This window comes from Labrus bergylta, chromosome 12, assembly GCF_963930695.1.
Source record: "Labrus bergylta chromosome 12, fLabBer1.1, whole genome shotgun sequence".
Classification (NCBI taxonomy): Eukaryota; Metazoa; Chordata; class Actinopteri; order Labriformes; family Labridae; genus Labrus; species Labrus bergylta.
In genome coordinates this window covers 20,564,053-20,589,068 of record NC_089206.1, presented here as the reverse complement: position 1 = coordinate 20,589,068, position 25,016 = coordinate 20,564,053, and the positions used below count along the sequence as shown (strand labels likewise).

The window sequence follows — 25,016 nt, the reverse complement described above, 5'->3', positions numbered from 1 at the left end:
AGTCCATCCTCTCCGTCTTTTGCCTGCTCCACTTTTCAGAAAATGTGTGCTCAAACAGGCCGTTTGGAGATTTTCCCTTCATGACATCACAAAGGGCAGTAGCCCCTCCCCCAGGTGGGTGACACTCCCACAGCTAGGTGTTTGTTCTGCCCTCTGAGTCTGCCTTCTCACCGTAAAGAATAGAACATGGAGCGAGAAAGCCTGAGGCACCCAAGCCCTTCCAGAGAGGGGGCGTGGTCAGACACAGCTCATTTACATATTTAAAGGTACAGACACAGAAACAGCCTGTTCTGAGCAGGGCTGAAATAGAGGGGTTTATAGGCATGATCAAATACAGGATCAGAGTGGATTTAGAACAAGAAACTTCACACACATGTTTTGAGGAGCTCTGAGACTTATTTACACTGATTGAAGAGGGGGAGGATATGTGACTTTTAAACTCCAAAGAATGATGAAATTCTAGAAAACACAGATCCCCCTGTGTCTGCTGGTGTTCACAGTACAGTAAACATCGTTGGATTTGAGCTCGTCAGGTCATTCCAGCATCACTGTGATGAATCTCAATCTGGCGTGCAGCCCAGTAAACTGGCTCTCCGCCCTCCACACTGCGTCCCTGAGCCAGAGTTTATCGCTTGTGTTAAAGGGCGGCGCAGGTGTGTGCAGACTGAGGAGGAGTACCTGACGGGAGGAACACCCACCTTCATCATCGATCCACTTCAGTGTGATGGGCTGCTGCCTGGCAACGCTGCACATCCCTCTCACCTCCACACACAGCTCTGCAAAGGTTAACGAGGCTGCCAGGTCTGTGATCAGCATGTCCCTGAGTACACACACACACACACACACACACACACACACACACACACACACACACACACACACACACACACACACACACACACACACACACACAAAGTTGAAGTCACTTAGAAATCAATCAGGAGAATCTAAAAAATAAATCATCTTTAGTCACAATTACTGAATTTCAAAGTGCTCCCCCTACAGGATGATTTTGTCTCTTCAGGTGTGTTTTACTCCTTGCTCTTTGCACAACAAGTTTAAACACAAAGTCTGAGGGATAAGAACCCAGACTGTAAATATTTACCGACAAAGCCTGAGTGACATCCCCCGTCTGTTCCTGCAGGGGGCGCTGCCACTGAACTTTCAGTCAACCTAACGACAGGCTGAAAGCTGGAGCTGAGGCGGGTTTTAAACCTCCTGACAAACCATTACACCACGCCCACCTGTCAATCAGGTCAGCTACACGCCTTATTGTGAATAACTCTTATCCTTCATCAAATCAAAACTGATGAGTCATCAAAACATTCACCCCCCTGTACAGTGTGTGTCGATCGAGACATTTGGTTTTTTGAACCAGGCTGTAAACATGTTAATCTCTGCTGTAAAAACAGGCTTTTTAGAATGGGTGTGTATGTGACTTCCTGTGCTTCTGCAGCCAGCCTCCAGTGGACACTCGAGGCACTGCATGATTTTCGTACTTCAGCAACGCCTTCAGTTTGTTTTGCAAACTCTGTCAGTGTTGGGGGTCTTGACGTCCTGAAATGTTCAATCCAAACTGAGGTGTTATAAAACAATACCATCTGCTGTTTTAATCATAGATAGGATTGAACAGTAAACCAAGCTTTAAAAGAAACTTCAGATCTTCAGTCATATTTGTAACAATAAGCTGTAGTGAGTGAAAGAGAGAGAGCGCTGTCTAAATTCCACAAACACATCTCCAACATTTCAGGAAGGTATGTGTGCAATTTAAACAGTGTGCAGGAGTTAGCATGCAATATCTGTCAATTAAAAACAATACATTTCACGTTATTAGTTGCCTAGGACTTTTGATTTTTAATAGTATTGTACTGTTCAAATATCTGGTATCGTTAAAAAACCCTAATCCAAACTCCATTAAAAAAAACAGCATTTTTTCTTGTTCGATGTATTGCGGAATAAAAAATGCAAAGCATACATTTTCAGCTTTTTTTTACATAACTTCAATGTTATTTCAGTTTAATTCAACACAAACAACATGATGACACAATTTTTTAAGAGGATATGGACACAATATCCCCACCAAATCTCATAAGGATTTTGATTGCGCTTATGTTACCTGTTACCTGCAGCCATTAGTTATTGCAAATGCTTTGTGCAGCTTGCATTGCCTTACACATACGTATCATATTCTCAACATCGATTTGTCCAGATCCCATATTGATTTTGGTTTTATCAACAAGCCTAACATGTTTTAATAACAGCATAACTTTATTTAACAGAGGAAGAAGCTGTAAGACTAGAAAAACTTAAAAAAGAAGAAGGAGAAACAGAAAGCACAAAGGTTCATATCACAGCTGACCTTCAAACACTCTTATCAGGGCATGATTATTTTAAATAAGGGTGTGTGTGTGTGTCTGTGTCTGTGTCTGTGTGTGTGTGTGTGTGTGTGTGTGTGTGTCTGTGTGTGTGTCTGTGTCTGTGTCTGTGTGTCTGTGTGTGTGTGTGTGTGTGTGTGTGTGTGTGTGTGTGTGTGTGTGTGTGTGTGTGTGTGTCTGTGTCTGTGTCTGTGTGTCTGTGTGTGTGTGTGTGTGTGTGTGTGTCTGTGTGTCTGTGTGTGTGTGTGTGTGTGTGTGTGTGTGTGTGTGTGTGTGTGTGTGTGTGTGTCTGTGTCTGTGTCTGTGTGTCTGTGTGTGTGTGTGTGTGTGTGTGTGTCTGTGTGTGTGTCTGTGTGTGTGTGTGTGTGTGTCTGTGTGTGTGTGTTTGTGTGTGTGTCTGTGTGTGTGTGTGTGTGTCTGTGTGTGTGTTTGTGTGTGTGTGTCTGTGTGTGTGTGTGTGTGTGTGTCTGTGTGTGTGTGTGTGTGTGTGTGTCTGTGTGTGTGTGTTTGTGTGTGTGTCTGTGTGTGTGTGTGTGTGTGTGTCTGTGTGTGTGTCTGTGTGTGTGTCTGTGTGTTTGTGTGTGTGTGTGTGTGTGTGTGTGTGTGTGTGTGTGTGTGTGTGTGTTTGTGTGTGTGTGTTGTATGTGTGTGGGGGACTGTGGGTGTGTAAATGCTGAGACATGCAGACAGTATGTGTGTTTAAATCTGTAAAACAACTGAAACACGCTGCTCTGTGTGTGTGTGTGTGTGTGTGTGTGTGTGTGTGTGTGTGTGTGTGTGTGTGTGTGTGTGTGTGTGTGTGTGTGTCTATGGCGAGTGTGTGTTGGACTCTGACAAGGTGGAGCAGAGACAGCTTGCTTCCCAGCAGGCTTTGCTCCACACTGTTAACAACCACACAAGTCAGAACACACACACACACACACACACACACACACACACACACACACACACACACACACACACACACACACACACACACACACACACACACACACACACACACACAGAAGCCAGTATTTTTTTGTATTTAAATCAGAGAATTACTGTAACCTGATCGGTGATGTTGTATAAACTTTTCTACATTTTTTCAGCTGCTTATCTCGTTGGTATTTTTTATACTCGTTGTCATTAAATGTATACTTTAGTAAATTGATGCGCCTGGAAAATTTTTATATCATTTAACATTTCTAAAATCTCAGGAACTGAAAATAAAAAGGTAATACTTCTCAAATGATGAGCGAAACACAAACAAACAGACTGAGCTAACGTTAGCAGCAGCTCAGCTCGCAGCCCCCCCCTGGGTGTAATTTGCTCGCAGAGGCTTCTCCTTATTGTTAACGTTCCTGTGACTGAGAGGTCGCCTGGTACAGTCAGTATCAGGTGTAGGAGGTGTAACCAGCACACAAGGACAGTTGTTCAGTATTTGAGGTCAAAGGGACATAAATATTCTGATTAGAGGGTTCAAAGGTCAACATGTTTATGCTCTTGTTCAGACCGTTCCCTCTGTGAGCGGAGCAAATACTTCAAGGCTTGGCCTGTCTTAAGTGCTGACTCTCAAAGATCTTTGAACATACATCTGAACTTAACAGATTTTGATTTTTAAAGCCAGTAGAGTAGAAAAGTACAGAGCCCATGTGATAATTTAGATGACATTAAAATAACCCGTGGCCATGAGTGAAGTCAGTAGGGATTAGGGACTGTTCATTGTTAGTTTTGTTTACTCCTTTTTATGGGTTATAGATTAATTACAAATACCGGTGACATGAGTTTACTATGAGGCTGTAAATAGTTTAAAATACTTGCAGAGTGATACAACCGTCAGGATGAAGCTAATCCATCGCACACTCATTGGAGGTTTTCAATGAAGTGTAATCAAAGTAATTAAAGATGTCTGATCATTACGTCAAACAGAGCGGCATAACAAGATGTTATTCAACATTACTTAAAGGAGCAGTATGTAACTCTGACACCTAGTGTTTAAAATGGGTCTAGATTCTAAACATTGTAGAGAGCTGTCCCCCCCCCCTCTCTAAAGTGGATGCTCACACAGGTCACCATGTGGTGGACACTGAAGCTTCAGTGTTTATCCAGCTCTGCATGGGTCTGTAAACCTTTCTGTGTTCTAACCTCTCTCCATTTTTCAAAAGCATCTCCAATATTGATCCTAGTTTGAGCACGTTTCTGCTCGTGGAGCTTATTAGAAACATGCAGAGGCTTTTTAGGTCGGGTACAATCACTTCTATCTGAACCACTTCTCTTGCCCGCTTCCATCGCTGCAACACCTGTTGGTTTGACCTGATAACTGCTCTCATATCTGGCAAACCGAGGGGCGTCCAAAACGGCTGTGTGGGGGTGCCTTAAAACCGCCTACCTACTAAGGTCAGTTTATCATTTCATTCACTGCATATCTTACTGATTGGGCCTTTGAACCATGAGTTTCTTTTAGCATACTGACTGGATTAATTAACAAGCTGGCTTTTCATTCTCTGCTAATCATGAGGAGCAGGAGTCTGCCAGGCTCACTGGACCCTGATACTGTTAATCCACACAACATGCACTCCGTCACAATTCAGTTCTATAATTCATTTATCAAGGCAACATTATTGGCTAATATAAAAAATATACCAGGATGCTATCTGTGTCTCTGCAACAGACGCATCAATATACTCATTCTTAATTCAAGTAGAAGTAGGTAAAGTCTGTGGTAAAAGTTAGAGGTGAAATGGATTCCTGTATTTTTGGGTCCAATTGCATCACGTGCTGCAGCAATACCAGCTTCGGCCACTACGTAAAAAATTGGCTTCAAATGTCAGCGAACTTCCTGTACATTCATTAGGTAAAGATTATTCTTTTAAAGAAAATAACCAGTATAAGAAATACACTTCTTCTTTTCTGAATGTTGTTGGACACAAAACGTACTTGTTTATTTATTCACATCTTTGTGTACTTAGTTAGCTTTCACCCTAGTCGATTGAGGTGTTTATTTTCCACCTCCTGTTGTCATTGATAGTTTTAAGCACTTGCCTTTAGAGTATTTATGTTTAATAGCATGAATGCATTTTGTGCATGAAGTCCTCACTGAATAGATATGTGTGCATGCTGTAGGTCTGGTTGTAAGGAAAACGTTTGGGCTCACCTGAAAAACTATGCTGAAGTTTCTGTACTGCTCTGAACAGAAAATAATATTTAAATAAAACACTATATTATAAAATCCATTTTTTTTCACAAATGCTCGTCTTCTCTCTCCAGATGCAATCATAAACATTTAAATCCATCCCCTGCTGTCCCTGGGCCGTCTGGGACCACTTCTGCTCCCTGCACTGTTTGATATAGTTTGTTCTGTTACACTAGTTATTTGTATTTATTTATAAGAAACAATAGTGTTATTACCATTTTATTCACGTTTGTTTAGCAGTATTTTTTATTTTAAAATAAATAAATTCTGGTAAATATAAAGCTGTATGCAAGTTTTCTTTAAGTGTATGAATATTGTGATTAGTGGTCAAACTGGATGCAATATCAGGGGCAACTGCTGAAATCTTGCCAAAGCAATGGTCCAAAGCAACAAACATCAACGACACAATTCCCATTACCCGAACAATGTAATGATAATAATGAAATACAGTTAAAGTTGAATAAAGTAGGCTACTCAACATTCCCATCAGGATGTCGAACCTTTAATTTTACTTTTATTAAAAATGTAATTATTATTAATGTCTAACTGTTAATTACGTATGAGGTCATCCCGTTAATGACGTGTTGCCTCACTGTAACCGACAGAGCTTGACTCAAGATAGCCAACCTTACCAACTAACCCATAACACCCTCACACATCCGGCAGGTATTCCACAGGTGTCACAGCCCCCCCTCCCTCCTTCCTCTCCCACCTGTCATGCTAACTACTGTCTGCTAACACTGTGATGAAACTCACCCACAGAAGTGCGCTTTTACTTTCACCCACTCCGACTCCAGGTCCATTACGGATCCGTTTGACGCCAGCATGTGCATAGTAACAGGTCGGTGTTCCCTCCCAGCGGTTACCGGACAGGCCCGGACTCTCGGTGTCAACGGGTCACGTTAAGTGTTCATAGCACGGTCAGGGGTCACGTTAAAGCGCTGCGGAAGTTTCTTGAAGGACAGCTCGTCGAGTTCCTTTAAAGTTTCTTCAGTTTAGATTACATTATGGGCTTCACCGGAGGAGGAGGAGGAGGAGGAGGAGGAGGAGAACAGTGAAGCTAACTTATGTAACATTGCTATTTCCGGCTATTCTTGGATACTTGTCACAATAAAATAATCATGTGCCTTGTTGACAATAATGTAATAAAAAACAATATTCCCTATGCGCCTGACGATGAACAGATTAAAAAAGAAAAGATGAAGGCGTTAAAAGGAAATTAATCAATTAAAAACAAGACAAATATAACGTGTGTGTGTTTTACTTTTTGTCTGATTAAAGTCCACTTTGTGTGTACATGTATGCATGTGCCTGCTTAATAAACATTTTCTTTAAAATCTTCAAAATCATTTGAATTATTATTATTTATTTTTAAGCAGGCTTTTCTGTTCTAACTATAATGTTTTTTTTTATTTAGCCTACATGTTCATTTATTGATTGCCTCCTTTAATGAACCATTATTCCTCTTTTATTCTAAAGAACTTGTAAAGCACTTGGTAACGCTGGTTTTTTACATGTGCTATATAAAATACATGACTACCGGAATCTGTTTGCGGCATCTTTATGTGATAAATACTTTTTCTGCTGCAATGAGATTAGGAATGAGTAGTGCTTTTATTTTGAAATGAAACCTCTTTTTGGTGTGCGTCAGTCTTTCTAACTTGACGGTTTCTTACGTATCACTATGGTTACCGGAGTCCAAATTCACCTGTCCCATTTGTTTCTAACGGAGCACGTTCATAACGCAACCGAACAGTGTTTAATATTCGTGTTTGGATTTATATCTGGTTATTTTTTATTTTATTTTTTTTACTGTTTAACGAACTTAATTAAGGTTAAATGTATTTAATAATTTGTTCAGTTGTATCCCTATGCAGGAGGTGCTCGGTTTACTAAATTTAAGATGTATATTGTATATCTTTATTTTAATATTTCATGTTTTTGTCATAATCAGGCATTCTAATTTTTGTTTTTACTCCCTAAATATTGTTTATTATTTCAGACAATTTTGTAAAAAAGTAGGCTATTATTTACATGTTTCATTATCATTAAATGAAGTTAAATCGTGATCCATGGAAACCCGTGAAGGGTAAGTCAAACATAATAAACTCACTCAGCGCCAGGCCTGCTCTGTAATGCTGTCGTGAAGCGCCACCTGCTGGTTGATTTATGAATAACCAGTTCAAAAAGCTGTAGAAACACTTAGTTTGCTGACTTGAAATGTTAACTTATTGGTCTAATAGTTTTGGATTTTAAAAATGCACTGTGGATTTTTGATAGAGAAATGTGAAAGTTGGAGAAATGTACACATTCAGTGGTATATGTTCATAACTCTATACATAACAAACTGTCCTCAGAGGAAATTTGGTCCCTGTAAAACTGTTGGAAGATAAAATGCTGTGCGAGAAGTTGTGGTGGAGGGCCCGCAACAGTGAAACACTCTCTGGTAACTTTTTAGCTCCAACAGTCTTCCAGGGACCCATTTTTGTGAGACTACTGTTTTAAATAAAGTTTTGACTTGGGTGTCACCATTGCCAAGACTTTGGCTGAGGTGATGGGTTTGCAGGTGACAGGGCTCATGGTCACAGAAGCCACTCAAACGAAGAGAGTTCACTTTGACCTCTCCAAAGGGCATGACAGCAGTGGAGAGAAATCTGAGGGATGCAAGACCTTCACTGCCAGAGTGAGAAAAATAGCAAAACAGGTCGGAAAAATGCTAAACAAATGTTTGGCAAAGATGTTGTCTTGTTCTGCTGAAAACACAGCTGAGCAAGAGAAATCATCTTCAGAGACACGTGCTGAGCAGCAGGAGGAAGTAGAAATACCTCTGACTGATCAGGTCGAGAAGTTTGAACCAACTCCAATAGATCAGGAGGAGGAGGTTGAAGACGAAGCTGAGTATGAAGAAGAAGTCCCCACAATCCAGGAGTGGGATGAACTGGCCTGTGATATGCTGGTGTCAGAGCTGGTACACACAGTAATGCAAGACGTGCCCATCAGTGAGTCCCATGAAGCCTACAAAGACACTATAGAAACTTTGAAAGACATGCTCTTGGTAGAGGTAAGAGCCTTTGGAATTGAAATTGACAAGACAAGAAAATCAGGAAGATATGTAAGAAAGTGCACAAAGACCTGTGCCAGAAGCTTGGTGAAGGGTGGCTTTGGAGGAGCCTGCTGTCACAGACTCCCTCAGTCATTGAGTTTGTGATTGAGACTCTGAAAAGGCGCCTTTTAACCAAAGAAAGCAGCGGAATCAAAGGATTCTTCAAATCCAAGTTGAATTCTTTCACTAGCCTCTTTAAACGTGACTAAAGACATGTTACCATCGCTGGTCCTCAGGTGGGGGGTGGGGTGGGGGCAGACCTTTCTCAGCCTTCATTTTGTGTAGCAGCGAGCCTTTCAGCTCCTGCTATGACAGCTGTGAGAAAGGTCTACTGGGGCCTGACGTCAGACCTCATGTTCAGGTTATTCTCTGTTATCAGCCTCTCATTGGCTCCTAGCTCAGAGGGTCTAACCTGGATATGAGGAAGGACTTCAGGTCCCACCAGGGCCACACAGGACGACATGTGAGCCCACATGGAGTCCTGGGTGGTGTGGGTTTACTCTAAGGACTTCGGTTTCCTTCCACAGAAACAAATCATTTGAAAAATAATCACAATAAAAAATTACAATTCATTTGAAAAAAGAATCATCTCTGTTTTAATACATTTCTTCAGATTATTTCTAATATGTATTTGTGTCTCACATTTTATTTCTGTTCTGACTCTGTCCATGGTTCTGATGTCTGCTCTCTATCACTTGTATTGTTTCTGTTTTTTATCATCACTTTATAAAGTAAAAAGTAGTATTTTATGGTCCAAACAACAAATGAATTAAAGATAATAATAAAACAGGAAGATTAATGAATATCATTGAAGGGGACAAACAAACAAAAAGGCAAACAGACATGAAGACAACACCTCACACTTTGTCCATCATGACTTGTTGCTCAGTGTACATAAAAACAAACAATTCAGGTGGAAGCCTTTTCAAAAAGTTACTGAACTGAACTGTATTTTAGTCCTTTAACCTTAATCACATGCTTTTCATGAACTTTTAAATCCAAGTGTCAGATTCTTAAATGTCAGTTTTATTGTACTGCTGCTGACCTCTAGTGGTCAAAGACAGAACTGTCTGAGAGTCTCAATTTGTTTCTTCTTGTTTCTCCGGGGTCTTCCTCAGGTGTGGGAGGATTTCAGGGAGGCTACAGAGAAGGACTTTCGGATCACAGACGGATTGGCTCAGCGTATATGGGGGCGTTGTACCAAACTGTTGTAGTGAAGAGGGAACTGAGACTCAAGGGAGAGCTCTCGATTTACCAATCTTAATTCCAACCCTCTGTGGTCACGCCATAGACTGTAAAAAGATGCATGATGGGTAATGACTGAAAAAGTGGCCGCTACTCCTTCACATCTTTTTTTGGGCATGCCCGACCGGGAGAACCCCCTGGGGTAGACCCAGAGTTCACTGGAGGGATATCTTTCAGTCCTGGGAACGCCTCAGAATCCTCCAGGAGGAGCTGGAAAATGTTGACGGGGAGGAAGTCTGGGTTGACGTACTTCTCCTGTTGCCACAGCGACCCGATCTCGATAAGGAAGAAAATGTAGATAGATGGATGGATGGGTGATTTTTTTTATAAATGCGCTGATATAAAAACAAAACATTTTAAAAAATATTTAATGGAGAAACCACCATTAGGATCATTTAGATATGGTGTCATCATGAAGGTTGTCCAGTAGAGGGCGCTCCTGATCCACAGTGAACAATACTCTCTACTTATTTTTTTATATTTTCTCCCTCTATAACCCTTATTAATCTGTGTTGTTCAATTGAATTTAAGTCTTACTGTTTTATATATTTAATCTCTAAAGTGTTTATGTACAATTTCACTAATTGATTATCAATGATTAATTAAAAAGGAATAAAATCAGATAAATATGAAATGATTCGAGCAGAGAGTAAAACATGAATCAGCTCAAGTGAAATAAAAAAAGTATTCAGAGTTCTTCCTCCAGGTGATATATTCAGTATGAAACACAGAGCTTTACTTCAGAAACAGAACTGAGCCTTTGACCTTTGACCTCAGAGTTCTTATTGTCCTTTAACTTACAAATATTTGAACTGTTAGCTCAGAGTGTTGAAGTTAAAATAACAGAAACGCAAACAGTTCTGTTTTTGACCACCAGAGGTAAGCAGAGCACAGATATTCAATAGTTTGATGTTATTGTTCAAGAATCAGACACTTTGATTTAGTCAAATCTTTTTATTCATCCCTTTTTACAACAGTAACAAGAACATAAAGAGTCAACATTTAAACTTGAAGTCCCTGCAGTTATTAATTTCTCACTTCTTCTTTGGTATTTCTAGCTGATCTGCAGACATTTCTATTCACTGCTTTGAGGATTTTTCTTTTGGTCATTTTAATTCAGCATCAGGATTCAAACCTGCGACCACTTCAACAAAAACTGAAGCCTCTCTTCATGAGACTGATATATTATTTTAAAACATTAACTTGATTTATTTTCTGAAAACAGAATCAAAAACATAAAGAGTCTACGGGACATGTAACCTCACACAGCGCTCTGACATCTCGTGTCATACATTTAGTTCAATCAGAAATAAAGAGTTTAACAGAAAGACATCACATTAATTATTTTAACATAAAGTGCAACAAAAGCTTTTTTACAAACCCAAAAGTAAATAAAAAAATAATAAAAATCATAAAAATCATAATAACAACATCTGATCTCATCTTAGCTCACACTCATCTATACACATTCACACCCTGATGATGCAGCAGAGGGAGTTATTTGGGGTTAAGTGTTTTGTCCAAAGAAACATCAACATGTTGCTGCAGGAGCTGGGGATCGAACCCCCAACCTTTCACTTGGGAGACGACCGACCACCACTGATCCACAGCCGACCCAAGAAATAAAAGGGACAATCTTTAATTTCTAAAAGATTTAAACTTGATGGTGAGAGAGCCGATGGAGCGCTGATGAAAGTGTTTGTGTTCAATCATCGTCTTCGAAAAACAAAACTGGACCAGATATAAAAACAGATATACATATAAACACATATATACATATAAACAGATCTCAACAGTGTGTCAGGATCCAGCAGGTGGACCAGAACAGGATCCTGGAGATGATTCACTCTGCAGGAGTTCAGTCTGAACCGTCTCACCCTGACGAGAAAAGAGATTTAGTTTAAATCAAACATTTAGTAAATCTGTAAAAACAGGACAGAGTTGATCTCAGTCAGTCAGAGAACATTTGATCAAAGCTCTGCTGGCTCACCTTCGACTCTTTGGAGTCATCTGACTTCAAACTCTCCAGGGTTTGTTCTCTAAGCATCACATCTTCCTGTACGGGAAACATTGATAAGAGAGACTTTATTAAATCATTGAACATAAAACAGATTGAGAGTAAAGAGAGTTTAAAACATACCTGGTGAGAGAGTGTTTCTTTTATGTTTCCTGGAATAAAACATTAGAAATAAAAATCAAATAAATGAAGAAACATATGAAGAAACCATAACATCTATAAAATAAACATGATCATGTTTCATTGTCACAGTGGAAACCTTACCTAAGATTAGATGTCTAATCTTCCTCCGTTTGAAATAACACACTGCGAGTACAAAGACTAAAAACATCACAACAGCGACTATCAGTCCAGTCCAGTGTGGCAGTAGTCCTCCACACTGAGCGTCTTCTGTCTCAGTTCCTGCTCTCAGCAGCTCTCTACCCTCTGATTCACATCTGTAATGATAGAGGGACAGTTATTACAGGAACATCTGGAGAGTCCATGTGTGATGTGAAGCTTCACTCACTGTGTGTGATTCTGACAAGATGGAAACGTCCCGTCTGAAAATGTTCCATCAGAGCAGGTGGAGCACACGGTGTCTGTGGAGGAAGTTCCTGCAGGAAATACAGAACACATGAGACTATTTCACAGAGGTTGTTTTAGACATGAACACAGTCCCTCTATCACCATATATACAAAATGATGTCATGTAATTATCTTATCAGTTGGTCAAACACATTTCAGCTAACCAAAGGCCCAACTAGAGACAAGAGTTGGAAATTAGCAATAGCTATAAGCTCTCTGTGCAGCACATCAGTTTCCTGCTCTGTATTCAAACTATGTTAAATTGCATCGTCCCTATTAAATAAATAAATTCAAATTCAAATTTAAAAAGCCTCGTGTTCAGAATGTCATTGGCTACAAGAAACGTCAGTCGTCAGCATAGTGGCGTGCAATTGGTCGGGTATAGATTAATCAGAATACAGAATCCTTTCATCTCATTGGCTGTAATAGACTGGGAACTGAATGGAAGGTCCTAATTTGCCAAATGGGGTGCCAATCGAAAGGTTAGAGTTTTGAGTGTCCTAATTTTAAAAAATCATTCACAAAAATGAATCATCACAGAAAATACAGCAGGAAATCTGGAACAGCGGTGGACAATTTGAATCAATCTGTAGATCTTTATTTATGTGATGTGTTTGGATTCAATCTTCCTCTAGATTTGGATGGTTGGGACTCGTTCTGATGCAGCAGGACCGTTTTTGTTGGAATATTACGATCCAGAGAGTTCAGAAAATCTTCAGATGGTGACTCATAAGACAGAAGAAATGATTTATTTGTCAGTGGTCTGTAAATAATCCTGATTATGACAGAACAGACTTCCAATAAAAGTGAAATGTGTTTAACTAACCGTGTTCTCTGATGTATTCTCCTGGTTCACAGCGTCTGTGTTTCTTTGCTTCCACACAGTCGTCCTTTCTAGAGTCTGAACAGTAAAATCCTTCCAGAGGTTCACAAACTGTGTCTGATTTTATCGTACACGACGTCTTCATCTTCAGACCAGAACCTGTCGACACAAACACAGAGGTTATTTATGAACTACTGTACTTCTGCTCTACTAAAGAACAGTTTGGTGTAAGGAAATAACAAGTACTCAGATGATCATCTCTGTGTTTGAGGCTCAAACTCAAACTAACTGAAGGTTAGAAAACTGGTTTTACAGTGATGACTGTTTAGTAACATGTTCTGATCTTTATTTAGTTTGATAATAATGTCAGAGATCTACCTTCACAGCTTTTACAGTCGTAGCACCGTGTACGGGAAGTCAGATGGTTCATAAAGGTTCCATCAGTGCAGGGCTTACAGTGAGTACTTCTGGAGTCTGTGCAGTCTTCATAAACCCAATGTCCTGTTTGAAACAACAAGAAGACATTTTTTATTATTTTTTCTTTTCTGTTGTTTGAACAATCAGAAGAGACAGAGTTGCCTTTTTTCCACATGGACGCTTCAACAACATGAAACTTCTCCTTCAGTAACTTATGTCAGCACGGGAGAGAGAGAGAGAGAGAGAGAGAGAGAGAGAGAGAGAGAGAGAGAGAGAGAGAGAGCGAGCGAGAGAGAGAGAGAGAGAGATTTGCTCTGTAGAAGCTGAAGTCCATAAACAACCTGGATTTTAACATTTTTACAAACAACAGCTTTACATCAACAACATTGTCTGGCTCCTCCACCTTCCTCCTCCTACTCACGTACACGGCCATCTTAGCCTGACCAAGAACAAAGTTTATCAGCTGGCATTTGTGTTTGTGTTGTTGAGTGTATTTAAAACCACAAATAAAAACCTGCTTAGTAAAAAACTCTTTAAAACCACTAAAAACCTTCTCCAGAAGATCAAACAGAGGTTTCAGCCGACTGCACTGTAAAAAACAGTGAAACACCGTCTCCCTGTGCACACAGAAAGGACACTGATCAACAACATTCACATTAAGAACAGAGATAAAAGAGTTCACAGCAATGATTCCATGCAGGATTCTCCACTGGAGGTCTGCATGTCTCTTACACAAGGGGGGTTTGTACAAAGACTCCCAGGAGGGTCTAAACTCAGGAGCTAGCCCCAAATAAGTCCTCCAGGGGGTGTCACTGCGTGCGTTGAGTGTCTTTTTATTCAAAGTCTTAACAATCAGTTTGTATAGAGTCTTTCCTGCAGCGTCACTAAAAGAGCAGCCTGCAGCGTTGGCCAGTAGAGGACCAGAACAGTCCTTCAGGTCTGCAGACAGAGTGAACTCAGGAAACGGGTCAGTTTGGTCGGGCAGCAGAGAACCGTCCCCATAGTCCGACATCAGAGACATCTCTTGTCCTGTCAGCTGATGTCTCCAGTGACTCAGCAACTGATCAACGACTCTGGTCGACCTCTCCCCCAGACGAGCAGCCAGACCAGCAGGACAGTCCAGCTGAGGTCCCGTCAGCTCCACCACCTGCTCCAGAGTGGAAATCCTGGCACTGCAGAACTTTCCGGACAGGCTCGGTCCAGCCCAGTCAGGAAGATGAAAACGACCTCCAAAAAGTACAGGCTCTTTAAGCAGCCAGTACAAAGAGTGGGAGTGTCCCTGTCTCTGCCTGTTCACCAGACTCCACACATTAAAAACATTTCGATAAAATCCAGTGACAGAGGAAATGTTCACTTGCTGTAAATCCATTAAAAACAGAGACGAGCTCAGCCCCAGTTCTCCAAGCCGCTGTAGAAGACAGCAGGCCAGCGGTCTCCAGACCAGGTCTGCAAGCCCAGTGAGTAGTCTCTGGAGGAACTGCAGGCGGAGAGTAGCCCCCCTGCTGGCCAGGTGAACTAGTCCATGTCCTCCTTCCTCTTTAGGGAGGAAGAGCACACTCTGAGGAATCCAGTGTAACCTGTCCCAAAATAAATCAACTAACACTCTTTGAATGTTACACAGGAGAGAGGACGGAGGGTCGATACAGGTCAGTCTGTGCCACAGGGCAGAGGAAACAAGGTTATTGGCCACAAGTACACGACCTTTAAAAGACATCTTTGGCAACAGCCACCTCCATTTATCAAGACGTCCTTTTACTTTTTCTAAAACACCCTCCCAGTTTTTACTGACAAAAGTTTCATTCCCCCAAAAACACTCCCAAATATTTAAAACCTCCTGACTTCCAAAAGAGGCCTCCAGGCAGACTGAGCCGACCCCTCAGCTTCTCTCCCACCATCAGTGCTTCACTTTTCAGCCAGTTCACTTTGGCAGAAGATATCGACCCAAACAAAATCACAGTTTCTTTTAAAACATCGATATCTCTCTGCTGGTTGACAAAAACAATGACGTCATCAGCATACGCTGACAATTTAAAACTGACTTCAGAGGCAGGAAAACGAACACCAGAGAGACCTGACCTCAGTCTGTGAAGCAGATTTCCATTCCAGATAATGAGCAGCCCTGCCTCAGCCCCCTCTGTACACTAAAAGGAGCACTCAGGCCTCCGTTGATCTTTAGCACACTCGCAATGTCACGGTACAAAACCTGGATCTTAGCTAAGAAACATGGGTTGAACCCAAAGGCGGTTAGAGTCCGCCATAGATACTGGTGTTCAACCCGATCAAAAGCCTTTTCCTGGTCTAGTGAAATCAGACCAGTGTCTACAGCCAATGAACCAGAGACTTCCAAAACATGCCGAATGAGAGTGATGTTATCACTGATGAGCCTGCAGGGCACACAGTAGGTCTGGTCTGTGTGGATGATCGACCCCATCACCTGCCTTAGTCTGGATGCCAGGACCTTAGACAGGATTTTGTAGTCTGTGCAAAGTAATGACACTGGTCTCCAGTTTTTTAGATCCTGAAGGTCGCCTTTCTTTGGCAGCAGAGTGATGACTGCTCTCCTGCAGCTCAGAGGCAGACGACCCCTCTCCAAACTGTCTCTTAAAACCTCTAGGAGATCCTCTCCCAGCACACTCCAAAACACTTTATAAAAGTCAACAGGAAGGCCATCAATACCTGGAGCTTTTTCATTCTGCAGACTCATAGCAGCAGAGTAGAGTTCAGACAGAGACAGCTGGGCCTCAAGCTCTGTGTTGTTTTCAGCGCTGACTTGAGGAAGACCAGTGTAGAAGGACTCACACACCTCTGGACGATCAACAAACTCACTCGTGTACAGATCCTTATAAAAACCAGCTGCATGTTTTCTGATCCCAGCAGAATCTGAGATCGATTGTCCACTGTCTGATCGTACAGAGTGAAAGATCTTCTTCTGTCCACTTTTCTTCTCCAGACCAAAAAAGAACTTTAGGGAAGCTAAATGTCCCTGATTTCCTGTGGCATCAACTAAACCCTGTAGTTCTACCACTTCAATCTCTAGATCTCTCAAAGATCTGCTAATGCTAACTGTTTAATCTGACTTTTTCCAAAGTCCCACCACTGCTGAATGGTTTTAAAATCAGACTTAAGCTGTCTGTGAGTGACCCAAAAGTACTCCAGTGCAGACTTAAAAGCTTTATCGTGCAGCAGTATGGTGTTAAAATGCCAATACGCACTTTGAAGTCTGACATTCTTAATAAAAACAGAACAATAAATGAGACAGTGATCAGTGAAGCCTACAGGAACAATAAGACACTCTTTAAAAACATTCATGTTGTGTTTAAAACAATAAAAGCGATCCAGCCTGGCCAGAGATAAAACATTGTCTTTAGAGTGACTCCATGTGTACTGTCTGTGTGTGTGGTGTAAACTCCTCCACACATCCAGCAGCTCGTGTGTTTCTAAAAACTGTCTGAGTCTGTGTGAGGAGGCGCTGTGAGGCGCTTGGTGGTTTCTATCTAAACCTGGGTTTGCTGTACAGTTAAAATCCCCCCCCAAGAATAAATACTCCCCTGTATTGCACTTTTTAACAGTGTCACACAAAACACTCAACACACCCAATCTGTCCACAGTGTGACATGGGACATACACATTAATCAGAGTAATTTTTACATTTTCATACTGCACTCTAATTTTCAATAAACAGCCTTCAATGACCTCCTCTACTTCACACGAAGCAGGCAGAAAGCCTCTAGAAAAAATAAAGCCGACTCCTCCACTACAGGTGGACTTATGGCTGAGGATCACCTCCCCAGGCCACTCCTTCCTGACACTCGTTCTCAGAGTCACTGTGTGACTCCTGAAACATTAAAATATCTAACTTTTTGAACTCCATCAGTTGAAATAGTGCAGCTCTTTTTGCATCATCTCTCGCTCCATTTAAATTTAAGGTGCCGATTTTAAATTCACACATTGAGAGATAGGAGTTTAAAAAAGAAACAAGATAAAAACACAACAAGAGGAAAGAGATGAGACACAGTCTAAACATCATCATCGTTGATTTGTGCTTTCGCTTTCCCGATCAGTTTTTTGAGACGAAAGATCTCTTGACCGGTGAGGCCGTCGTCCCCAAAAGCACCGGAGCTCCTAGTTAAAGGTCGAGCTGAACTTAAAAAACACTTCAGGTCTGGAAAGAAATCCTCTAAATTGAGCAGCCTGAGGCCCTTGGTGTCCTGTAGAAACTTTTTAATGTGAGCTGAGGTGTAAGTGACTGGACCTTCTTCTTGTGTGGACATGAGCTCACTGTCACTCTCTGCTCTTCCTGCTCCTGTCTTTCTGTCCTTCTTCAACTGCTTTAGTACTGTCCTGAAAGCTTTCACTCTTCCTCTTCTGAGAAATCTTTAATGACTCTTCATCAGACATATCCTCATCTTCAACATAATCAACACACACACTATTATTACTTTCCTGACTTACCTCCTGACTTTCACTGATTAAACTTTTTTCTTTCTCACTTAAATCACATTCAGTTATCTCCTTTTCTTTGTCTCCCTGTTTACTGTTCTTTACCTGGCCCTCATCACTGACCACTGACAGCTCTTCTACATCAGACACTTTACTTTTCAGAGGCCCAGCAGCAGCTCTGTCTGAAAGAACTCCGCTAGGACCCGCTACAGCGGCCTCAGCTCCGCAGAGCACCGCGACAGCTCCGCTGAGCTCCGCGGCGGCAGCATCGACCGGTACCACGTCTGCAGCCGCAGCCGGCCCGGGGGTCAAAGCAGACAGCAGACAGCAGACAGCAGACAGCCCGGGGGTCACAGCAGACAGACCGGGGGTCACAGCAGACGGCCCGGGGGTCACAGCAGACGGCCCGGGGGTCGCAGCAGCCGCCGTGACCTCAGCAGCCGGTGCTGCCTGAGCATTTCCCCGCACATGAACATTTTTTTCCGGGCATGAGCGGATTAAATGTCCCTCTGCACCACACCCAAAGCACTTCATGGTCGCTGATGTTGCGAACACCATGTAATTAAAACCATCGACTTTGAAATTAAAAGACAAATTAAGATCATCTGAATTGTTTTTCATGACCATGAAAACTTGTCTTCTGTGACAAACAACGTGTTTGAGCAGGGGGGACTTGCATCCCAGAGACACCATCTTAACCTGGGACACTACCTGCCCATACCTGCACAGCTCTTTAACTAACATTTCATTTTTAATGAACGGGGGGGCGTTAGAGATGGTGACTCTTTTAGCCGGGTTGATCAGGGGGAGAACAGAGGTGAAGGTGTCTTTAATTATTACACCTTGTTCGACCACATCGTTCACTTTAGCCGTGCTATCTAAAAAAATAACAATGGCCCCGTTCATGCGGGAGGCAGACCTCACGCTGCCGTAACCCACCACCTCTCCAACCGCTAAACTAGCCTCCTCCACCGAGCAGCTGACAGCTGTCAGCTTCTCAAAGTCCAGCTCCATGTCTACGACGGGCATGCTGCCCAGCCGAGCTGGTAGACAAACAACTAAACAACAACAAACTACTAAACACAAACTATGTTAACCAAAGAAAGAAAAATAACACACAAACATTCAAAAGTTTGAAACTCACGATGAAGCACGAGAGAGAGAGAGAGAGAGAGAGAGAGAGAGAGAGAGAGAGAGAGAGAGAGAGAGAGAGAGAGAGAGAGAGAGAGAGAGAGAGCGAGAGAGAGAGAGAGACTGCTTGTCAACTGACAGCCCAGTAGGTCTGAAAAACTTTAAACACAGCTGAGTCCAAAATATGCAAATTTTGCAACGACAGTAGGAAACCTCCCTCAGGGGGCCCCACCCGACAGCGCTTTCAAGTGTAAATGCATTGTTCCAGTGAAATCTTAAACTTGCCAATAAAGTCACCAAAGGAAAATGAAGAAGAATAATCTGTCTGGGTGAGAAAAGAAGGAACAAGAAGACAGTAAGTGGAACAGAGGACGATAATATATAATGAATATGTTTAAAGGTAACTGTAAAGGTAAATCATCTTTAAATGTATATGTTGAAAATAATACAAATATTAAACAGCTTTTGCATGTTTTTAGTTAGTGTCAGTTTATTTAAAATAGGGACAATGCACATTAATGAACATAAAGATGATGATGTTCTTTAATGTGCTCCCTTTGAACGATAAAACGTTTTGATCGTCTGAGGGGAATCTCACAGTGGCTCTGGTGGCTCTAGTTGAGGAGTCATTTATAGCTTTCTGTTTGATGTAATCATTTAGTGGAGGTTGAGCCTGCCCATGTAGGACTTTATACATCAAACAGGCAATTTAAAATGTTTGGAAGTTGTCAAAGCTTACTAGCCTGTATTTTCGGAGGAGTAACATCCTTCTAAAATACGAGCTACAATTCTACAATTCACTTATCAGACGCTTTTATCCAAAGAGACGTACATCAGAGAGTAAGTACAACACAAGCAAGGATCTAGAAAAAAGGGAACAATGTCAGTAAGAGCAAACGATCAGCTTTGAGTCCGATTGGACACACAGGTGCTGACAGGAAGTGACCAGAGGTGCTGACAAGAAGTGACCAGAGGCAAAGCACAACAACCAGTTCTTGAGAGCTCTAATCAGTATAGAAACCATCTTATAAGTCGTCGTTATCAAACAAAAACCATCATCATCATCAATAATATGGAGACCATCATCATTAAGTTAGTAAGTATTCATGAAAGAGCTGGGTCTTTAGCTTTTTCTTAAAGGTGCAGAGGGACTCTGCAGATCAAATGGAGTTTGGATGTTCACTCCACCACCGGAGGGCGACAGAGGAGAAGAGTCTAGTCAGAGACTTAGGACCCTGTTGTGAAGGTTGGATCAGACACGTTTCATTGGCAGAGCGTAGTGGGCGGGAGGGAGTGTAGACCTGGATCAGAGAGTTAAAGTAAGGAGGAGACGTTTTTGTGTCTGTGTTGTAAGCGAGCAGCAGAGTTTTAAATTTGATGCGAGCAGTAACTGGGAGCCAGTGTAAGGAGATGAACAGCGGAGTGACATGTGCTCTTTTAGGAAGGTTGAAGACCAGTCGTGCTGCTGCATTTTGTATCATCTGCAGAGGTTTGATAGTGCATGTAGGAAGACCTGCCAGTAGAGAGTTACAATAGTCGATGCGTGATATCACAAGAGCCTGTACCAGGAGCTGTGTAGCGTGTTCTGACAGGTAAGGTCTGATCTTCCTGATGTTGTACAAGCTATCATGCTTTGTGATACGAAAAGGTTTCTTGTCTATTATTTTCAGAGCTTTTCCATACAGAGACTCAACATGTTTCATTGTTGTTGATCCTGTAAGTGACCAACTGGTCATGCAGTAGTCAATGTGCTGTGCAGAATGCCATTGGCCCGGGTGGTACCACCGCCTCTAAGGTGGCTGCGAGACTAGGTTCTTTGTTGTCCATCTGCTGGGTTTTATGCCGTTGGCTCGTAACCACTGGTGGGACCGCTGCTGCTACGGTTTGCATGTTCTCCTCGTGCATGTGTGGGTTCTCTCCGGGTACTCCGTCTTCCTCCCACAGTCCAAAGACATGCTGGTTAGGTTAACTGCTGACTCTAAATTGTCCGTAGGTGTGAATGTGAGTGTGGCTGGTTGTCTGACTCTATATGTCAGCCCTGTGAATGGCTGGTGACCAGTGCAGGGTGTCACTTTCTCTGTAGACAGCAAAAGGCAGGTGCTGGAGTCCCTGTTTTAGTCTTTGTGCGCAAGTGCCTTATTAATATGCAAAAAAGGCAAATTACTCAGAAACAGTGACATAAGATTAGAATGTTAATCTAACCTGATAAACTTTAATTAAAGATTATTTAACATTCATGTGGATCTTACCAGCTGGACACACAGGACAGCATCCACCAGGTGTCTCATACTCGTATCGACCACATGTCAGAGTTTGACCTGTGGAGACGTTCAGCAGGAGAATCTGTGAAGAGAAAGAGAAATGTTCTCACTGAAGACAAAGTGTACATGAATACAGAGAGAAATCTAAAATCATCATCCAGTCCATGAAGAGAGAAGAGGGAAAGAGTTCAAATCTTCACATCTGAAGTTTGTCTGTTTGTGTGAAGAAGAATCATTCAGAACAAATATTTACACAGATAGAAATGTTGAAGAGGAGAAATATAAAACCTCAATCAGTGCTCAGATAATTCAATAAGATCATTTACCAGAAACACTGCAGCTGATCCAGGTCTCATTCTCTCTGTAACAGAAGACCAGCACAGATTCCTCGTCTGTTTGAACCAACACAGATTTAGGACCAAGAGAAATGTAACTCCAAACCAGGACAGGTAACACACTCCCAGAGAAAAGTGTTTTCATCTTCCTGCAGTCAGAGAGAGATCACCATCATCATCATCTTCATCATCATCATCAGGACAGATGCAGATTGTTACCAGGTGTAAAAAGTCTCAGACATGAATGGAAATTAAATAAAGTTAATTATGAACTGGATCTTACCAGGTGGACACATAGGACAGCATCCACCAGGTGTCTTATAACTGTATGGACCACATGTCAGAGTTTGACCTGTGGAGACGTTCAGCAGGAGAATCTGTGAAGAGAAAGAGAAATGTTCTCACTGAAGACAAAGTGTACATGAATACTACCTGATGATGATAAATCTGTTTAATATTTCACAGAGTAAAAACAGTGTGAAGTCCAAACCATGAATACGATATTATCAGGATACTGGAGTCAAGATACGATATAATATAATTATAATAACCCAGATAGAGACAATACACTTGGAGTAATAATAGCAGACAAACTCAGTGTTCTAGGATAGACTTTTGGCTAATAACGAGCAATCTAGTCGATATGTCCTCAGACTGTGACATCTGTCCTTCTCTTACTGATCACTGTGTAATGACTCTATGTAGTTAATACAATAACAACATACTAAAATAAGGGCCTTTAATCTGGAAGTGTAACAATAGTGTATTAAAAAGCAACTCATTTTGCAAAAGGACCCTCTCCTTAATCAAAAAGGTCGAACTACAAAGTTATTTATCCCCATTGAATAAATGGGAATGGTTTAAATATGATGTTAGAAAAATTGGCATTCACTGAATACAGAGGGATACCTATTTACTTTTGAAGAATTTACAACAAATGATCTGAAGTAACATGTCATATTCTCTGTGTGTACCTTTCTTGTTTAAAAGTTGGTGAAGTTGATCTTTTTTGATAGACGCTGAAACAGTCTTTAAACAGAAAAACAAGAGACTTCAATACTAGCTCTGGTAACTTTGACGACACCTTGAGAAAATTGTGTTTTTCTTTTTATCTGTCATGTCCAGTTACTCCTACGCTCAAAGAAACACATTTTAAAGTTGCATGTGCAATCGACCCAGTTTGTGATTTTTTACACAAAAGACTCCATTTTGAAGTAGATGCCTGTGCTTTTTGCTCCTCAGAGGTAGGAACCTTGGAACATTTATTTGTTGACTGGTCATACAGTAAAACATGTTGGGCTGATATCCACAGCTGGTTGTCTTTAAAGATTGATAACATTCCTACATTTTCTAATAAAGATATCCTCTATTATATTCAGACATTGTTAACCTTGTTATAATTTTGGGTAAATTTATACTTGTAAATGAAAAAAACATCAACCCCTCTTTTTATGTCTTTGTGTTATTTAGTCAATTACTTTAAATCATTAAAATATATGGAAAATAGAATAGAAAGGCCAAAAACTTGATTTGGATATATCTAAAGTCTTGCTCTTTTAATGTCTCTTGCCTTGCCTGAGCTATTTCTATGTTCACCTGATTTTTGTTTTCTTTATTTGATGTATGGAATTTATTTTCTGTTAATTAGTTAATGTAGATTTGGTAGTGAAATTTGAAAGTTGGAGTGGTGAAACAATTCTTTGTTATATTTTCTGAACTGAATACACAAACTTTATTCAAATGTAAAAATGGGTCCCTGGAAGACTGTTGGAGCTAAAAAGCTACCAGAGAGTGTTTCACTGTTGCGGGCCCTCCACCACAACTTCTCGCACAGCATTTTATCTTCCAACAGTTTTACAGGGACCAAATTTCCTCTGAGGACAGTTTGTTATGTATAGAGTTATGAACATATACCACTGAATGTGTACATTTCTCCAACTTTCACATTTCTCTATCAAAAATCCACAGTGCATTTTGAAACATTCCAGCACTGAAAGTTTCAATCAACATTGTCCAAACTTTATATTTGAATGTGTCAACATTTTCTCCCTATGAGTCTTCTTGTTGTAGTCCTTATGTCTGCCCTGAAGTTTGAGGTTATTTTCATGTATTTCCATAAAGTCTAAAGTGTCAGACAGTCTGAGTGTCTCAGGATCCTCTGTGTTCATTTAGTGATCATTAGAGGATTTATAACATTTCACACCAGAAGAGTTTTAACTTTAAAACAACAAAGATTCACTTTTACACTGTTCTCCAATGTTGTTTAGTCTTTAACTTAATAAAACACGGACACACATACCTTAATGCTCCAAATGGCGTCGCTGAAAATTTTACTTTCGTTTTTCAGCCCTTCAAAATAAAAGCATTAAAAGTAGAACCATCCAATAGTATCTGTCTGCAGTCTGAGAAATCATGGAGAAAACATGCTCAACTCCTTTTCAACGTCAAACTACATTTTTATTTTAATTGACACAAGGACGTTTCGAGCAGATGCTCTTCTTCAGCGTGTAAAAGGCAATGTTCTCAAATATACACAGGTGGGACTAATTTATACTTGTCTACATTATAACATGTTTATTTATGAAACACATGACTCAGAAAGTTCCTCCAGCCACATCAAAGCTGTCGTATCCTCCAAAGTGTAAAGAAAGAGTCCTGCAGCCAGTCTCTGCAGACGGTTAGATGGAGCTGAGAGTAAATAAAAAAAAAAAAAAGATATTTATTTTGATACACAAAATTTCATTAAAAATACAAAAATTATGAAATCTTAGAGTGTAATAAACCCAAATAATTTCAGTAAGATGACATAATTCTCTATATGAAAAGTAGAACTATATAGTTTTCACTTCCTCCAGAACAAAATAGAAAGATCTCATTCTGTTATAATAGAAAGCATAGACGACATGTGAGCCCACATGGAGTCCTGGGTGGTGTGGGTTTACTCTGAGCACTTCGGTTTCCTCCCACAGAAACAAATCATTTGAAAAATAATCACAATAAAAAATTACAATTCATTTGAAAAAAGAATCATCTCTGTTTTAATACATTTCTTCAGATTATTTCTAATATGTATTTGTGTCTCACATTTTATTTCTGTTCTGACTCTGTCCATGGTTCTGATGTCTGC

The 25,016-nt window shown here is 40.9% G+C and overlaps 2 protein-coding genes across 3 annotated transcripts in view; both read right to left on the bottom strand.

The window, feature by feature from the left end:
* prkcz (protein kinase C, zeta) overlaps positions 1 to 6,551 on the bottom strand; it is an 82,269-nt gene extending 75,718 nt beyond the window's left edge. Inside the window, exons 1-2 of the mRNA XM_020630356.2 lie at positions 6,307 to 6,551; positions 699 to 820 (exon numbers count right to left, since the gene is read on the bottom strand). Coding sequence (XP_020486012.1) covers positions 699 to 820; positions 6,307 to 6,383 — 199 coding nt within the window. The 5' untranslated portion in view covers positions 6,384 to 6,551. The remainder of the gene's footprint in view (positions 1 to 698; positions 821 to 6,306) is intronic.
* Positions 6,552 to 11,159: 4,608 nt separating this feature from the next.
* LOC110006283 (tumor necrosis factor receptor superfamily member 5-like) lies at positions 11,160 to 24,235 on the bottom strand. 2 transcript variants are annotated; one of them, XM_065960981.1, is made up of 10 exons: positions 24,189 to 24,235; positions 22,173 to 22,266; positions 21,881 to 22,038; positions 13,684 to 13,806; positions 13,309 to 13,464; positions 12,424 to 12,511; positions 12,180 to 12,352; positions 12,039 to 12,067; positions 11,889 to 11,954; positions 11,160 to 11,776 (listed from the first exon to the last, which is right to left on the bottom strand). In XM_065960981.1, exons 2-10 carry the CDS (start codon positions 22,193 to 22,195, stop codon positions 11,699 to 11,701), a joined length of 894 nt encoding a protein of 297 aa, XP_065817053.1. In that variant the 5' UTR covers positions 22,196 to 22,266; positions 24,189 to 24,235; the 3' UTR covers positions 11,160 to 11,698. The 2 variants fall into 2 exon arrangements, with proteins under 2 accessions (XP_065817053.1, XP_065817054.1); XM_065960982.1 differs by lacking the exons at positions 22,173 to 22,266; positions 24,189 to 24,235 and adding an exon at positions 21,543 to 21,636 and having other exon boundaries at positions 21,881 to 22,033.
* Positions 24,236 to 25,016: the final 781 nt, after the last annotated feature.

Excerpts from the sequence above, each read along its gene's own strand:
- LOC110006283 (XM_065960981.1), bottom strand. The coding sequence starts at position 22,195 with ATGCTGTCCTATGTGTCCACCTG. Across the intron at positions 13,465-13,683 it reads CGACTGTAAAAGCTGTGAAG|GTTCTGGTCTGAAGATGAAG; the intron begins GTAGATCTCTGA and ends TTGTGTCGACAG. Across the intron at positions 12,068-12,179 it reads GATTAGACATCTAATCTTAG|GAAACATAAAAGAAACACTC; the intron begins GTAAGGTTTCCA and ends GTTTTATTCCAG.